General features: G+C 40.3%; 3 protein-coding genes across 3 annotated transcripts; 2 read left to right on the top strand and 1 right to left on the bottom strand.

Moving 5' to 3' along the window:
- Positions 1–1420: 1420 nt before the first annotated feature.
- LOC103717234 (FkbM family methyltransferase) lies at positions 1421–7112 on the bottom strand. Its single transcript, XM_008805545.6, has 2 exons — positions 6409–7112; positions 1421–2304 (listed from the first exon to the last, which is right to left on the bottom strand). Exons 1-2 carry the CDS (start codon positions 7000–7002, stop codon positions 1945–1947), a joined length of 954 nt encoding a protein of 317 aa, XP_008803767.3. The 5' UTR covers positions 7003–7112; the 3' UTR covers positions 1421–1944.
- A 24-nt stretch (positions 7113–7136) lies between these two features.
- LARP6C (RNA-binding protein) lies at positions 7137–11711 on the top strand. The gene is made up of 10 exons (XM_039125973.3): positions 7137–7836; positions 9379–9460; positions 9758–9852; positions 9977–10048; positions 10129–10208; positions 10294–10375; positions 10572–10619; positions 10728–10796; positions 10968–11093; positions 11181–11711. Exons 1-10 carry the CDS (start codon positions 7528–7530, stop codon positions 11454–11456), a joined length of 1239 nt encoding a protein of 412 aa, XP_038981901.3. The 5' UTR covers positions 7137–7527; the 3' UTR covers positions 11457–11711.
- A 2119-nt stretch (positions 11712–13830) lies between these two features.
- On the top strand, positions 13831–18019 carry LOC103717245 (putative disease resistance protein RGA3). Its single transcript, XM_026808494.4, has one exon. It carries the CDS (start codon positions 13976–13978, stop codon positions 17360–17362), a length of 3387 nt encoding a protein of 1128 aa, XP_026664295.3. The 5' UTR covers positions 13831–13975; the 3' UTR covers positions 17363–18019.
- Positions 18020–18286: the final 267 nt, after the last annotated feature.

Here is an 18286-nt window from a genome sequence, read left to right as displayed (position 1 = left end):
ATATTTTTTTCAAAAAAGTTGCTATCTGAGTTTATGATGTCTGAAGAAGTTGTTTTTGCATGTTTCGTTGATTATGGAAATGTAGCACTTTTTAAAATAGTTTATCTTTGGTTAGGCATTTACTTTTTTGAAAAAATTGTGTAAAATGCCTAATAAAAAAAAATTACCTCATTCTGTCCAAAAGCTTAAGAATATTTTTTTTAAAAAAAATATTCTAATTTTCAACCGATGAAAATTAGATTTTTTTTGTCCTGCATATTTTTTTATAAAATATTAAAATCTTATTTTTATAAAAAAATTATTTTTATTTTTTAAAAAAATTCTAACTAAATATGAGATTTATATTTTTTTATTTTTTATTTTTTATTTTTTACGAACCAAATGACTTGTAAGATTTTGAAATATTTTGGATATAGGCTGGGTTGCGAAGGATGCCGGGCTCTGGCACCCATCAGTGTTACCAGCAGGCACTGCATGACGGTCAGCATTTAGCAATAGAAACGTGTTGTCCAGCCATTGCCACCTCTCCTTCCCTTTCGTGTTCTTTTGCTGATGAACCATCATGAACCAGAGAGTTGCTCTTGAACCACCGTCGACATCTTTATTGACGTCGATGGCGACCGATTCATCCACAAGCGCAAAAAACAAAGGCAATGTTTTCATATTGAAAAGGCCTACCGTACCTTCCTTTGGCGGTTACCATCCAGGCTTCGAAGGGGCTGTTATACCAACCTACACACGGACCCCAGCAAATCCACATTTCCTCCAATGTTCAGTGAAATCCTTTTTTTTTTCTTTTTTGAGGAAGAAATCATCAAGGCAAGAGAGGCTTTCCCGCAGCAGAAGCTGTCTTCGCTGCCCGTTTACCATCCCAATATTCCAGGGGGGAGCTCAAGTAATTTTTCCCAGAGAGGCATGGCGAACTTCATTCTGGCGGGGCTGAAAGTTCGGCCTCTTCTTGGAGGGCAAGCACCTGCCCTGCAACCATCCCATGGCCCCCTCAGAAGAACTTCCTCCGTTCTCTTCTCAAACCGGAAAAAGGATGTAACCAAGAGACGAGACTGAAAATCCCTTGAGAGCTCCCATCTATGTTTCAGTTCCACCGACGATGGAAAGCCGTTTGGAAAGCCTTTTCCCAGAAATTTCCCCATATCAATCTCATCGTCAGAGAAGGTAATGGTTTATCTTCGGCTGAGGCTCCCAACAAAACCACCTCCGGCCACGAACGCCCATACGTGGGATATCTTGCACCTTAAAGCATCTACAAAATTTTATGCCACTATAAAAATGAACAACGTGTCACCCCATGCCCCAGAATAGGAGAATATACTTACCAGGCACAATCTGCAAGCATATTATAAGCTAGTCAATTCAATCAGTAATGAACCAACCCTTGACCTGTTGCAGTCTCCCTGCAATCTTTCATCCAAAGTACTGCCACCTTTAATCACAAATGTACACTAAAATGTTGAGCTTGAAAGGTTTCATAGTCTAACACAGAATGACCATAGCAACAGGTACGTCATCTTTGCATCAATATTATGCTGTTACCTTTTAAGATCCTGGTTATACGTGTTTAACAGGCTCAATCTGCAAACACACGATACAATAAAAAACAAAAAAAAAAAAAAATGCAGGAACGTGCTCTCGCTCAATGATAGCATGGCAAACGGATGGAATGAAATGGCTCAGGCTCTGGGACCATGAAATGCTACGTTGACCTCAGTACATCTGAAAGCACCAGCACTCCACATTTCCTCTGCTTGTGGTAGTAAAAAGAAACCATAGCACCAGTTTCTCTTGTCGAAGAAATTATTTACATATGCTCATGACTTGGTTCAAAATTTCATGGTATTTGGTGCAACAGGCCTTCAACACCCTCTGAAAACTCCTCTACCAAGGAATTGGAAGGGAAAAATGAAACCGCAGCAAGCTGCTTGGTTACTAATCTTTTGTGCAGTGAGCATCTGTACCATGCCGGTTACAGTGATGATAACCCACACTGCCAAGGAACTTCCTAATCTCCTCTGAACTGCTGTTGCTAGCCTGCAGCAACCGCTCATCTTCCTCATATATGAGGTATGGGGCGTGCCCTTTTTTTCTAGACAGCAGCTTTGAGGCACCTCTCAGGACATGGGACTCCCAACCTTGGACATCAATTTTGATCAGCAGCACACGTTCTGTATCTGGAATGACTTCATCCAAGGGGATTGTTGGCACCTCTACAGCAATCTCTTCATTAGACTTGAATGCTAGTTTTGCACCAGTTGCAGAGATGGCACTGTTGTCGAAGCGGCCAACCAACTGATTCATATAGCAAGCAAGAAAATTATTTTGCTCGGCATGAATAAATATCTGATAAATGTGAAATAACTAAAAAATTTCAAATGTGAAATAACTCAGGCTGTTCTCAATTGAGTCACCACACAATCATAAACCATAAAGTCGTCATAATTATGATTGATTATAAGAACAGAAATATAATAATATTTGATGTAGAAACCAAAGCAATTGTCTGAATTAACCAAATAGGTGAGCAATCATGTGCACAATGAATTTCTGAATAGGAAATTTGAAGTGCCGAGAGAACTGTTGGAGATAATCATATGGCCAGAAAATGCAAGATGTGATGTTACCATTAAGCTTTCCCTAAATGGAAAACCTCTTCTCCCCTCATCTTTCAAGCACGAATTTCCATCGACACACAGGCACCCTTGCATCATGAGAGTAGACAAACAGCATCACAAACAATGACAACTCTGATCTCAACTAAAATAGAAACTTCAAACAAATTTTTCTCACACTGGTCCAAGTCAGCAATTCTTACATTTACAAGGGTCATGTGCCATGAGGTTTCTTTGGAAGTACAAGTACCTCCCCATGGTTTGAATAAGAGTAGCCTGTGCCGAGCATGTCTTCTCAATCACAATACAAATGGCAGCTAGCCAATATATGAAGCTGTTACCATACCTACGCCGACAGCCTTGCCCACTCCATCAAGGCCATAGCATTCCAAACAGCACTTCCAAAAGGATGTGCCTTCCATAGTAGATCTGGGAGAGATTTGTGTTGAAGATGTGTATCATTTCACTCATCAATTAGCTTCCTCTAAAAGTAATATTTCTATCAATCATCTCAATTGTAAGAGCAACATACAACCCACCCCAGGTTCTGACATCAGTCCCAGCTCACTGCTGGCCTCACTGCAACTATATGGCTTGCCTGCCTGACTTCCTGCTGGTCAACCAGAAACAACACATACACACATAATGAGGATCATTTCACTCATCTATGTTTTGTTTTGAGTATAAGCGAGTTCCCAGTCCTGCTTGGTTGACATTAGCCACCTAATCTGTATCCAGATTATGTTAGGGGCTAGTTTTGAACCTCTTTAGGTTGTTAAAAGCTATGATTAATTTGATTCCAAACAACAAAATACATTAAGAAAGTTTCTTCTTCAAGTCTAAGAAATCATGGCTTTGTAACTAGGGTAATTCACCATCATTCAAGGCATTAACCATCAAATATGAAGTTGTATCTAGATCATCATGGCACCCATGTATATACCAGTATACTATTACTTGATAGACTTTGCACTATCTTATTCTAATTCTCTTCTTTTGCCTTCTCCATAAATCATTGGGGTCAGTTAACACATCATAGGCCTCCCATCTTCATATTCAGTTTTCTCCCACCTCAGTATTATTTATTTCCATTTAATTTATCTAGAAATTAAGGATACATGTCCCATGGATAATAAAGTATCACTTTTGGATGTTAAAGCTATACTAAACAAGATAAGCAAATAAGATACTTACATCTCCAGACTTCAATATAACTTAACAATAGAAAATTGTCACATGTTCCTACAATTTTATCCTGAACTACAAGCATGCTTGAAGTCATTTAAGTTTTCAAGCGAGTCCAATCCAATAGTCTTTGCCCCTCACCACATAGTTCTGTAAAATATGTTCCTCAACCCTCTCCATAGCCATTTCACCATATAAGGAATTTTCAGTCTCAATTACACATTCATAAATTACACACGTAAGTTCCTTTTCTTAACCCCAAAACCCCTTCCTAAATGAATAAAAGAAATGACCACTCTACATGCTTCTTAACATAGCCAGCACAAGTTATAGAATTCCAAGGATATATCTTCTGTACACAAACAGAAAACATGGATAAAACATTCACGATAAAAGTAATGATATCCACATGGTATCACTTACATTTTTTTGCATTCGCTAACATGACTAGCATTTCCAAGTAAAGACCTACTACAACATCTTACCCAAGACGTTTTCCATCACTACCAATCCATTGTTCAAATGCCTATTATAGGAGTTCGGCTAAATACTAACCATCTGATAGCAATCCATGCAACAACAACAAGGAAACTTGTCAATTTTCCAAAACTATCCTCACAAATGAGCAATATAATCGACCCTCTGCATAGTATTGAGCTCTTTGATTTTATATTCTACTTTTGAAAATGTTTGAATATATAACCCTGACACTCATGGAAACAAACACTCATGCGGTCAAAGAATCCTTAGAAGATCTTATTGCAAATTCATAATCCAGATTATCACCTAAATTCTTCTAGTAATATAAAAAAAAAACTTATACAAGCAAATAGGGACAAAACCCACTAGATAGTATCATAAGTTCCATAGGTCCACCTTAATACAAATCTACGAGGTCCTCTTGTGGAGCTTCAATTTTGTTTGATCACTTTTCAGAGTTTCCATATTATGCAAGTTTAAATGAAAACATGGTAGTTCATAAAAGTTGCTTCAACGTACAAATTGATGCTTTTGTGATAATCATGCAGACCTTGCTACTACTAACCTTCTCAAAATGCTAAATGTGTTATCTAAAAAATCTTGGAGAAAAAAATGCTATAATACAAGTTAGATATATAGCCACCAGTTTTGTCCTTTCTAGGATCCCCTTTTCCACTCCATGCTCCACATTGGCATTTTATTCATTGAGTATACTACCAACCTTCTCCCTTAACAGATTCCAAGGTTTCAGCAGGTTTAAAAATTCAGTTTAGGTTTTGATTGGGCTAGATGAGATTTGGATGCTCTGGCTCTAGTTTCAGCTGAAAATATGAAAATTTTAAAGCTACCAAAAATTTGGAAAACAGAAATAAAGGAAAAATGAGTCAAGAAAATATATTAGAAATTATTTTGGAGCATATTGTATTGCTTGAGATTTTTGAGTGTTTTTTTTTGTGGTTTTATGCTGAAATAACATAAAATATAAATTCCACATTTTTTAAAAAAAACATAATTCACATCATTATAGAGTGCAGAAAACCACTTAACTGTTTGCTGAGAATCTGACACATGATGGACTACACACATACAGATTTGAGTTCTAGGGTAGCCAACCCTACATCAAAAAATTTATACCTTTCCTCTAAATTTCTTCAGATCCAACATTGCAGTGCTTCCAGATTTTCCCAAAGCTCACAAAGAAATGACTTCAAATTTTCACAAATAGATGAATACCTAAAAGAAGCACAAGTTGCCCATATATACAAATCACCTTATGAGTCTGTTCCGGCAGAAAAATCTAAAACTGGACATAATTTCAAGAAAATTGGTTTCAGCTTTGGAATGTAGGCCAGAAGTTCAAATCCTGACAATAAGATATTATTAGGACTCCCATCTTCGTCTTTTTACACTGTTCTACCTGTAAAAGGCATCAAGCATGGTGTGCAAAACTAATTTCTGAATCTAAAAGTGAACCAACAAAATCTAAGGTTTATATAGCTAGTTATCTTAAGAAAAAACCTCACAAGTGATCACTTTATAAAAAGCATTAAGCTCATATGGATGGAAAATATACTTTGTGAAGAAAAATTCTATTGCATATTATGTGTAACTAGTTTGACTAAAAAGCCATTTCCAAAGTTATTGGGAATCCTTACAGTTGACAAAAGAAGAGCTTGTCTTATTCCTAAAGTAGAGCACATATAATATGCCTAAAAAAGAGAGAGAGCAGTAATTCCTCTTTGCATTGACAACTTAGTGAGACAAATAGATGTATTTTTGGCAAAAAGAAGAACACCTATTGGCCTCATTTGTAGCACCGAGTGTCACTTAGTATTGGTTATTCGATCTATATACCGTTATATCTTACATGTTTAAATTAAACATCTTATTAGCATATATAGAAATGGAAAGCATTATGCATGTCGATAAAAGGAAACTAATGAACACCGAAGAACATCATTTTCAGTTCCCAATGTTTGGCACCTTCCATACTTCATGGGTGCAACATCAACAAATTCGCTACTTCCACTAATATCTAAAAGCTCATCAATCTTCGTATAACACCAAAACATCAATTTTTTTTTTTTTAACAAGACAAAACATGAAGAAAGAACAATACCTTATGGAAAGTAATGTTCCCAATTCGATCCGAAGCAGCTGCGGCAAACACAGTCACCTTGTCTGCCGCCCGATTCAGGAAAACACCATCACAAATTCTCTGAAGATTCTCGAACACCGGCTCGAACGCCACCACCCTGAACCCCATCGCCGCAGCCGCGAAGGTTGCCATCCCCACATTGGCCCCCACATCCACCACCAACCCCTCCCTGGCCTTCCCCTCAAGAAACTCCTGGATCGTAACCGAGATGTCCGGCTTCCGGAAAGGCTTCCCCTTGAGCATCCGCATAATATTCTTGTGAGGCTTCTCCGGGAGCGTACCGAGGTCGGCGAGGGAGTAGAGGAAGGGGTGGCGGACGCCCTCCACGACGCTGGCGAACACCGGCGACGCCTGCTGGCAGGAGACGCAGTCGAAGGGCCGGATCCCCGACCCTAGAGTTAGGGTTAGGGTTTCTCGTGCCCGGATTGAGATAGCGTTGGAAGAAGGGTACAAGAAGAAGAAAACAACGAAGAATGATATCGAGAGAAGAACAAAAATTAGGATTTTGGGAGAGAGGACCGGCAAGGGTTTCTCCCTCTTCCAAGCATTCGCCATTTTATTTGCCGAAAATGGAAAGAAAAAGTTCTCCCAAACAGTGAGCTCAGAACTGACCTGAGTAGAGAGAGTAGAGAGGAGGGGGATCCGGTGTGAATCTTACACAGGAGATACGGACATACGGTGTATAAGCATAGAGTTCTTAAATGAAGGGCATTTTGGGAATCAGAATTAGATACACAGAATTGCCCGGGGCGTTGCACGTAAATAACAGAATTGCCCCTCAGCGTGTGGGTCTTCCAGACGGAGATATACAGTATATAAGCCCGGGTGGCCCTTGGAAGGAGGCCAAAATGACGGAATTGCCCCTGCAGGTCAACGGGACTCCAACGGTCGAATGTCATGCGGGCGAAGGCTTTTTAGCGCGCGACGTGGAGGCAGTCCCAAGGAAACAGTTCCAAGAAACACTCCCAGCGCAGAAGCAAAGAGGAAGAAGTGGAGAACGAGAGAGAGAGAGGGCTTGCTCATTTGTTTGATAGATAGAAGGAATCTGGGAGAGTGGGAGAGGGAGAGAGAAGGGAGGAAATGGCACAGGAGAATAAGGAAGGAGAGGCTAACGGATCGACCAAAGGGGCAGAGGCGAATGGGAGCGTGGGGTTTAAGTTCAATGTTCATGCACCGGAGTTTGTACCGAGGTCGCACAGCCAAGCCCCGCCGATCTCCGGGTACTTCTATCCTTACCTTCAATTCTTTGGGAATGGTGGAGGTGGGCTGGGACCGGATTGGATTTACTTTGCAGAGCAAGAGCCAGCGCACTTTGTCCCTGAACTGCATGGAAAGGTCTCAGGTCACTCCAAAAATAACAATGATGTGATTCAGAAGATTGTAAAACAGGTTTCTGTCCTATTTATACATACATACATGCATACATATATATGTATATAGTTAAAATTAGTGGATTGAAATGGTCTTTTGTTACGTTTTCACTAGAGCAGGTTGTTGTTCATGATGTTCCATTATGATCACAGTTGATAGAAAAATAGAAGATAATATTTATTATACATTTTTTCTCGAAGGAAAACAGAAAACTATATGCATTACGAGATGTGAAAACGTGTATCATGCTGTCATGCTGATAGTAATCTTTTATTTTTTTCATTTTCGTTGGAATTTAAAACAAATGTTTATGTACTGCTTACCAATCAATGAGATGTGGGTGTTTTGATTTTGTTATTTCATGTTCATGATGAACATATCCATCATCTGAAAAGAGTTTCTCCCTATGGCAACGGGAATTAGATAACAGTATGACAAGGTTTCTGCCTCCAACACCCCCCCCCCCCCCCCCCCCCCCCAAAAAAAAAAAAAAAAAAAAAAAAAGAGAGAAAGGTCACATTTTCTGTGGTTGCTGTTAACAAGTGCAGTCACTTTACTAGAAAGGCTTGGAGTCTGTTAGTATCTTCAAGGTCTTCATGCAATAGAAAACCTCCTTGCCGCCTTTTATGTCAGAGACATGAGATTCAGCTTGTAACAACCTAGGATCTCACCCAAAATGACTAGCCAGAAGATATTATATGGGCTCCTTGATTCTGTATAAGTTTCCAAGATCTACCCAGCAAATAACCGATGTGGGACTAAACACACGCCCGCACGTCCTCACATACTCCCCCTCGTTCAAGTCCTGACGTCCTCGTCAGGCTAAGAGTTCAAATCTGTTCAAATCTAATCACAAATATCGCGATCGACCTGTGGTCAGCTCTAATAGATTCGTGCTGCAGTGTCCTCTAATCCACATAGGTTATAGGCCAGGTCCGCTCTGATACTATTTGTAACAACTCAGAACCTCACCCAAGAATTATCCAGTGAATAACCGACGTGGGACTAAATACACGCCCGCACATCCTCACACAGCTTTTTAGTTAGAATTCCTCCACTAGCATATTTGGTATATGATATGAATTTAGGCATAGAGGTACTGCCTAATGACTGTATACCGTGCCTTGAGTATTTCAGATCACTTTTTGTTACCCCTCCAAAGTACCATGTGACCACATTTACTATCTTAAAAATTGCAAAAATTATGTGTAGCTCTGGATAATTTTTGATATTTTTTGACTCAGCTTTAGATGGTATACCTTCATCATGAAGGATATCAATTGCCATTACATTGTACCAATTGAAAATCAGGCTGTATGAATGAACTTGAACCTCTCTTTTTAATGTTCTTTTCCAAATGTGTCCTGCATCTAAAAGTGGTGGAATGTCTTTTTTTTTTCCTTTTTCTGTTTGTGGTTGTGTACCTGGCCGTTGCAGCGACTATAAAAGTACTCTATTTCATATCCTTTTTTACAATGTTCCATCTTGTTTAATTTATAATTAACGTGATCGTTCTGGCTTCACATTTCGATAATATCTAATATCCATCATGCTTTCCAGGTCGAATATCAGTTCAGTGATACAAATTTGGTTGCAAGTGATTTTCTGATGAAGATTATGAACAAAGATCCCGAAGGTTATGGTGAGGAAATTATGCTATAAATTTTGGAACTTTTTGCTGCCTTTAGATAGGAAATCTTATGTATGCTTCTTTCTGAATTTCTTAAAGGGAAATATGCTTATGAATTTGTAACCCCTTATACGCACATAAACACATTCTCATTTTCATTCCACATAATAATAATAATAATAACTATAATAATTATAATTATAATTATATAGCCCGTATCGATAAGTACCAAGCAGGTTATAATAAATTTTTTTGTTTGTCTGCTGGTGGAATCAACACAAGCCTATCTATTTGTTCTTATTGTTGCAGTTCCAATGTCTGTCATTGCATCTTGGAAGAAAATAAAATCTCTTGGCACTAACAATCAAATGCTTATTAAAGCACTTCGGACCTCAACAAAGCTTGTAAGTTCTTACTCTATCTATGTTTTCTTTTTCTTTTTTCTTTTTTCTTTTTTTCTGCAGTAGGAGTCTCGCACATCTGCAGCTTTAATACCATCTCGTTATTTGGTTTAATCTTCTCCTGCAGGTTGTGAGTGAGGATGGCAAAAAAATCAGGCGCAAGCAGCCTTTCACAGAACGAGACAAAGAGGAGCTGCAGGTGAGCATCACGGAATTGGACATGCAGTCATTTGGGTTTCAAAAAGATCATAAGTATGCCATTTATTCAATCTTCTGCAGACTCGTACTGTTGTAGTAGAAAACCTGCCTGAGGATTACTCACGGCAAAACCTTGAAAAGATATTCAGTGTCGCCGGGAGGTTGGCTATGCCTTCATCATTTTAATTCTCTATATACTAAAAGAAAATTACAATATAGTCACACTGCCTTATGTTTATTGAACAGTGTCAAAAATATCCGAATATGTCATCCACAGGAACCCAATTCCGCTAGATCTTCAAAAACTGATGTGCTAATAAGTAACAAGGTATTTTTTTTATATTTTGTGAATTCATCATATTTTTATACAGAATTTTAAGGACATACCAAATCTTGGAAGTGGATAAAGAATAGAAAGTACTATGATTTTATGACTTCATCTTTTCATATATTGTCTGCTATATTTGGAGATCCATTCCATTAATTTCTTTGCTCTCTGAATTGCATGAATTATTTCCTTGAAGCTGCACGCTTTGGTGGAATACGAGACTGTGGAACAAGCTGAAAAGGCGGTAAGTGATTTGAACAGCAGAAGGCACATACCTTTTTGATTACCATGCTTTTGGGTGTGGGTTTCCTCCAGATACTAGTTATTAGAAAAGCTTGTTGTCACCGGGCAGGTTGAGAAGCTGAATGATGAAAGGAACTGGCGAAAAGGTCTTCGTGTTCGAACGATGCTTAGACGCACCGTAAGTATATAATCCATATTCTTTCTCCCAACATTTGAGCTGCAAACATCCTTTGTCGAGCAACCAAGCTATGGGACTGCAATGGAAAACCCAAGTTCTCTGCATGAACCCTTATGTATTACTTGGTATATTCCAATAGTTCTAAGAATTTCCTTCGATTTCCATGTCCAGCCAAGGTCAGTGATTCGAACCAGGAGATCAGACTATGACCATTTTGATATATTTTCTGAGGATGAGCAGTCACCTCCCTCTCAAACAGTAGGCTCACCACACATAGGACAACTACTTGAACACAGTGTAGGTGAATGTTCCATTATTATCTCATATTGAACACCCCACATAAAAGGAGCTTCTCAACTCTATATCTGATTGATATCTTGGTAGATTGAAGACAACCAGAATACCGCAAAAAAAGGGTGGGGAAGGGGCAGAGCAAAATTACATGGGATGGTCCAGAATCACAATGGTCGCGGCCTCCTGTCCCAATCTCCACAACCAGGGTGCCTTGGCCAGCCTGAAGCCACGAGCAAGCAGATACTTCAGGGTCCCAGGATGCCGGATGGAACACGGGGATTCACCATGGGCCGTGGGAAACCACTCACCCCAGTCTTGGGAGCTTCATCACTGACATCAACAGGTTCTGGTCCCGTTGAGCTTTGAGTTCTGCTGAGTGTTCTGTTGGATTGTCAAAAGAATTCAACTTTCTTTGCCCAATGGGTTAGGTCTCAGTAGTGCCATCATAAGCTAATCATTATTTGTCATGATGTTCCTTTGTTCGTTTCTTTTGCGACTACGGTAGCTAGTTTATTCCAACTGTTCCTTCTTTTCTGTAGCTATGGATTGCATAAAGTTAAGTTTGTGGCTGGACATAAATATATTTGCTTTTTGTGAATGTGATTATGCGCAGAAGTTAGCTTCTCAGACTTCTAGTGAGTTTGGATAATGGTTGTTTAATATTCTCCATGATTTATAATGAAAACATGTCTAATATCTGAAGCATCAGTTCATAACGGCAGCGAATTATTTCAAAACCAAGCTAGCTTGTTTTTTCAGAATAAAGTTTGGTCAAAAAAAAAAAGGAACTTCGTTCTTCAAGGTTCCTTCAGGAAATAGAGTATGTGCATTTGGCATTTGATCTTTCGTCCTTCTTCCAGAACTGGGATTGTCAAGGACTCTTAATTTTCTTGAACATATATGCACTAGAGATGATGAGAATAATTCCAAACAATCATATTATGCTTCTCTATAACAATTAAAACATATTATGAAATATGAACAACACTGTCTGCAACCTGCCTTCTGGTAATTATGAAAAATCACTTGCAGCTCCCTGCATGAACTTTAAATTATTCGACATTCCTAAGTTGTAGCTTTCAGGTGAAGTTGGCATATCTGCATGGATGACAGTATTATTTCCGGATCCCTAATTAGACATTCAATGACTTGAAAAATGCCCAATATACAAGTTTGTTTTAAAGACTGCGGTGAGTTTGCATTATTTAAATAAGATTTTTTTTTCTTTTTGAGATTTCAGAGGTCCTTAATCAACTTAAAATGAAGTCGGCAGACTCTGCAATGTTAAGCAGAATTATTTTTTACTTCCCATAATCTTTAGTGACTTCCCCTGCAGGATTTTCTTCTTCAACTAGCATGATAGCAACGTGAACATAGCCGGGTTAGTGGAGGAAGTTGATCCCTTGCTTTTTTGTAACGTAAAATAATGTAAAAGGTAGCACTAAACACATTTTGCATAAAGAAATCAGGACTATTCTATAATCGCCAAAACTTTAGAAAGGGAAATGCCTTGGAAATCAAATTAGCAGCCATTTGTTCATCAAAATCTCCATTCCTTTCATGTATTTAAAAAATCATTTTTCGAATCTCACTGAACTCATGATGTTAAGAAGCTATACCATGTTAGCTGCTATATATTGGAGTTCCATGGATTGGTTTTGCTAGCAGTGCCCATTAAAAAATGTCTCACTAATCTTTAAACCTTCCACTTTGGGGATCCACCACCTTGCTTATCATGCATGGTAAAAGCTTCTGTCGGGGTGGGCGGGGTTATCCACCAGCTTCGAGCAAGACGCTGGCTAACTAGCAAGAGTAGCAATTACCATTTACCAAGAATCTCCCCATTTCTGAGCTTGTATGTAGATGCATGCTTTTGCTACCATTTAACATTATCAAATTCGAATGTACGTTAGTGGTTGCCAACTCTCTCCTCACGGAGAGAGAGGCTGGAGGCGTTCATGCCATGCTGCTTACCCAAGAACGTGAAAATCTAGTGGGTTAGCGGGTAATCCTCTATTATTCCTTTAATCATGTTTTCGACATGAGCACTTCGCAGTTTGATCCCCTTCTATTTTTTTTTTACTCTTTTCTTTCTCCTAATATATATAAGAAAATATAAAATATATAAATAAATCTATCTCATTCTATCAATTTAAGTTTTTGGGATAAATGGTGATTTTAATAGGATATTAGAGCAGAGATCCTAAGTTCAAATCCTGTCTCAGCATTCTCTAATCCTATTATTAAAAATTTTACATATTGGGCTCACCTATTAAAAAAAAGTCCGGCCCATATGTGAGGGGGAGTGTAAGAAAATATAAAATATATAAATAAATCTACTTTATCCTATCAGCTTAAGTTTTTGAAGTAAGTGATGAAGAATACTTTTCTTGTCCTTCTATTTGAGAGAGAGAGAGAACTGGCTTTTAAGACCATGGGAACATGTTTTTTTTTTATTTTTTGATGATAAGGGAGGCCATAGGTACCAAATTTTGGCCCTCCACTTCATATTTTGATGACTATGTTATCCAACCATTCTACAGAGAAATTTCTGTGGAGCAGCCATAGTTGACCGGCCGCGAGTCCTAGGAAGTTAAAAACAAGATCCCAGGGAATCGCTGCATTCCCTCGGCTTTCCCATTAATTTAACGCGGGCGACGACTTCCGATTGACTTGGAAAAGAAGTCGAATAATGTTCAGTAATGAACAAACATACGGATACTGAAGCAGATGAGGCATCGTTCCTTTGTTAGGTGGTGCCGGATCAGCTCTCGTCTTCCTTCACTAAAAAGATCTAACCATACTTCCGTCTTCTCTCCATCCCTCCCCCTCCAATTAGTGTTTGCTTGGTTGCAAGGTAGAGAGGGACTCTTCTCTTCTGCCATATGGATGTGCCATCCTATATAACCATAGGAGGTTGGTTCATCCAAGTGATCTTTGATAAGTACCTCTCCTCTAAGCTCCAAACATGGGCAGCCAACTCCGGCATAGGTGACGACGTCGACAAACTCCGAATCGCCATGCTAAGGATCCAATCAGTGGTCAGCAATGCGGAGAGGAGCCTAGCCGGTGGCACGCATGTATGGATGAAGGAACTCAGAGATGTCAGCTATGATGCTGAAGACCTGCTTGACGAGTTAGAGTACCGGCGTTTTCAACAAGAACTGGAGGCTGGGAGCAGCAGCCCAGTAAGAGCATTCCTGTCCTCAAACTTGGAGGCTGCGAGAGGCGTCGCCACGCAGGCTGGTGGCTTTCTGTCCTCCAGGCTTTCCAGCTTCACTGGTGGGGATGATGTCACAAACCAGGTAACAGATGCCTCCTTACCTTCTAGAATGAACAATACTAGGCCCCCAGCAAGCCCTGAAGTTACCTGGGATAGAGCCACCAAAGCTAGGATAAGGAATATAGTTGAAAGAATGAATCAGGTTGCTTATTGTATGAGTGAAACCATCCAGCTCTCAAAGTTGGTGAATGGTGGTCTCAACCATACTCAAAGCATCAACAGAGGTGCAACAAGCTCGCTAATCAGAACCAAAGTGTTTGGCCGAGCTGCTGAGTTAGAGAAGGTAAGACTTCTGTTAAAATCTAAAGATGAAAGAGTCTCTGTGCTCCCCGTGGTTGGCCCAGGTGGAATTGGGAAGACTACTCTCGCTCAACTTGTGTATAATGATCCGGACATAGTAGACCATTTCGAGTTAAGGATGTGGGTTCATGTCTCTGATAACTTCGATGAGACTAAGCTTACAAGAGAGATCTTAGAATCTGTTTCTGGGGACAAGCGCGAATACAAGGGTGTTACAAATTTCAACAGTCTTCAAATGAGAGTCATGGAGAAGCTAATATTGAAGAGGTTTCTACTCGTTTTAGATGATGTGTGGAATGATGAGAGGAGCAGCAGGTTGGTGGAGGAGGAGAGATGGGAGAGATTTTTGTCTCCTTTGAAGGCAGGGAAGAAGGGTAGCAAGATCTTGATAACATCAAGATTGGCAACAGTGGCAGAGATGGTGGGCACGATGGATTCGATAAATTTGGCTGGTTTGAGAGATCATGATTGCTGGTCCTTGATCGAGGAATGCACATTTGATGGCGTGCATCCTGACAAACACTCAAAGTTGCAGAATATCGGGAGGAAAATAGCCAAGAAGCTGAAAGGTTTACCCTCAGCAGCAAAGGCAGTTGCAGGGCTGTTAAAGAATAAGCTGGATGCTGATGAATGGAACAAAGTGTTGGAAAGAAATGACATATGGAATGATATCATGCCAGTTCTGGAATTCAGTTATCAACACCTACCTGCTCGCTTGCAGCGGTGCTTTGCATATTGTAGCATATTTCCCAAAGATTGGAAGTTCAAAGCTGACGAGTTGGTTCACCTCTGGATGGCACAAGGTTACATCCAACCACAAAACAAAAAAATAATGGAGGATATAGGAAGAGACTACATGAATGATTTATTGTGCAGGTCATTCTTTGACAGGCATAAGGATGGTTCTATCACATACTATGTTATGCATGATCTGTTGCATGATTTAGCAGAAACTGTTTCCCTGGATGAATGCCTTAGAATTGAAGACGATGAACCCACAAATGCACCACTTAACATCCGCCATCTATCTGTTCGGACTGAAACTCTTGCCAATATAAAAGAGGTATGCCAACTTAGGAACCTGCGCACTCTAATGTTGTCTGGGAGAAACCAGTCTGTTATTGATCATCCTGTACTCGAAGATGTGTTTAAAGATTTCACCTGTATCCGCACACTGGATTTATCTTTTCGTAAGATGGAGAAACTGCCAGAGGCTATAGGTCATCTTATACATCTGCGCTACCTGAATCTGTCATCCACTTCTATAAGAGTATTGCCTGAGTCATTATGTAGGCTATATAATCTACAAGTGCTGAATCTATGGGGCTGTAGGCTTGAAGGTTTACCATCGGGCATGAACAAATTGATCAATTTGCGTCATCTTACTGCAGCCCATCAGATAGTAACCACCATAGCTGGTATTGGGAGACTAACCTGCCTTCAACGACTACAAGTATTTAGAGTCAGGAGGGAAGTGGGATATGATATAGGACAGCTAAAGCACTTGAAGGAGCTTCGAGGACTGCTTCAAATTAGGAATCTTGAGAATGTGGAGACTGAAAATGAGGCGAGTGAGGCCATGTTGGAAGTCAAAGAGCACCTCAGTATGTTGCAGTTAGTATGGGATTCTTCTCAAAGGAATGGAGGGGCAGAAATGGAGGTGCAAGTAATTGAAAGCCTCCAGCCACATCCAAATCTCAAGAGGCTGGAGATAAGGGGTTGCAGAGTTGCCAGACCCCCTAGTTGGTTGGAGACTGAATTGCTCTACAATCTTGAATTCATTTATCTCAGTGGTTGCAGGTTCTGGGAAAGCCTCCCGCCTCTTGGGAAGCTGCCGTCACTCAAGGTTCTCTGGTTACAGGGAATGCATGCAGTGAAGCGAGTTGGTCCTGAGCTTGAGGGCAATGGTGATAAGGTGTTTCCATGCCTGGAGGAGCTGGTGCTTGATGACCTGCCAGAGTTGGAAGTGTGGTCCGGAGACGAGCAATTGTTTTTTAGCCTCCACAGTGTCGTGGTTAAGGATTGCATCAAGTTGAAGAGCTTACCTCCCTTTCCATCTAACATAACAGAACTAACCATATCAAATAAGGGATTCTGGATACCATATTATGATGACGCTATGATGGCACAAATCTCGTCAGCAGTTTCATCACTATGTATCTATAACTGCCCCATGCTCACTGCTGGATTCTCTGCACTCTTGAAGGAGGAAACTGTGGCAAGTTTTTTGCCATTCCGAAGCCTCAACATGCTGAGGAGTTTTTCTTCACTCCGAAGCCTCAACATTGGTGACATCTCCCTACTAACAGTGCCACTTGTCAGGAAAAGCCTTTGGTCCTTACAGAATTTAGATATCCAGGATTGCCATGAGACTACGTCCTTCACTACTGAGCAGCAGGAGGTGTTTCAGCAGCTCACCTCCCTTCAGAGCCTCTGCATCAGTAATTGTGCCAATCTCCAGTTCCTGCCAGAGGACCTGAAGAGTATTTCCTCCCTACAGCAGTTGTTCCTGTGGAACTGCCCTAGTATCCGGTCAATGCCTGAGAATGGCCTGCCAATTTCGCTTAAAGTACTGGAAATTGAATCCTGTCATCCCCTGCTTAAGGAGCGGTGCCAGAAGGAGCAGGGCATAGATTGGCAAAGGATCGCTCACATATCTCACATTGAGATTGATGGTGAAATTCTATAGGAAAAATGTGCTGCTTCTTTACTCTTTTTCTGGCTAAGCTTACCTGCTTCTCCATTGAAGTCCTATAGGACTGCCACCAGGCTGTCAACTACCTCTCTGCCAGCAACATATCCTCCAACGGTCTCTTCACAGCCATTGGTGGCGACGTTGACCTCCAGACCAAGCTCCAGGACCTCGTCAACCACCCCGATGTGCCTTGGGCCTTTGTGATCTTTTGGCAGATCTCACGATCCAAGTCTGGCGACCTCATCCTCGGTGGGGAAATGATGGGCGAGGGTGGTGAATGCAGCCGTCAAGGCCACCACAAGGATGGGGAGGCGGCGGTGGTGGGGAGGGAGAAGGGAGACAAAGGCGAGTTCTCTGGATTTGATTGCTTATATCCAAGTTCTCCACGAGGGCCATGAGAGACCAGGCCATCTCTCACTCTTTTACTCCCTGTTCTTCTTCTTTACAACATTCAGATTTGATTGCTTATATTCGATTCTCATGATCAATCCAGAGTTCTATTGATCCAATCGATTTTCAATGTTTTTTTGAGAAATTATCTAAGAAAACGAGCAAAGTTCTCTCTTTGCTGTAATTTTAGCAAGAAGCTTGAATTTTGCTCATCTAGAGACCTCAATGCTATTTAGTATACAAAGAATATACATTTTTTAATCTTTTCCCTTCTTTGGAAGCTAGGTTTTGATGCCCTTTGCCTGATCCTTCTTCAATCTGCATTTCTAGTCATTTTTTGATAGCTATAGCATTATTTCCTCCAAATATTGTTAGTTTCAGTGTCACTAATGACTCTATAACAACCCAAAACCTCATCCAAAATGGCTAGCCGGAAGGTATTATTTGGGTTCTTTGATCCTGTATAAGTATTCAAGATCTACCCAGCGAATAACCGATGTGGAACTAAACATACGCCGGCACGGTGCT

The sequence above is a fragment of the Phoenix dactylifera genome, chromosome 1 (genome assembly GCF_051530095.1).
Source record: "Phoenix dactylifera cultivar Ajwa chromosome 1, Ajwa_hap1_PhDact_Kaust_v1.1, whole genome shotgun sequence".
Taxonomy (NCBI): Eukaryota; Viridiplantae; Streptophyta; class Magnoliopsida; order Arecales; family Arecaceae; genus Phoenix; species Phoenix dactylifera.
Note: the sequence above shows the minus strand (reverse complement) of the source record. Positions and strands in the feature narration are given on the sequence as shown.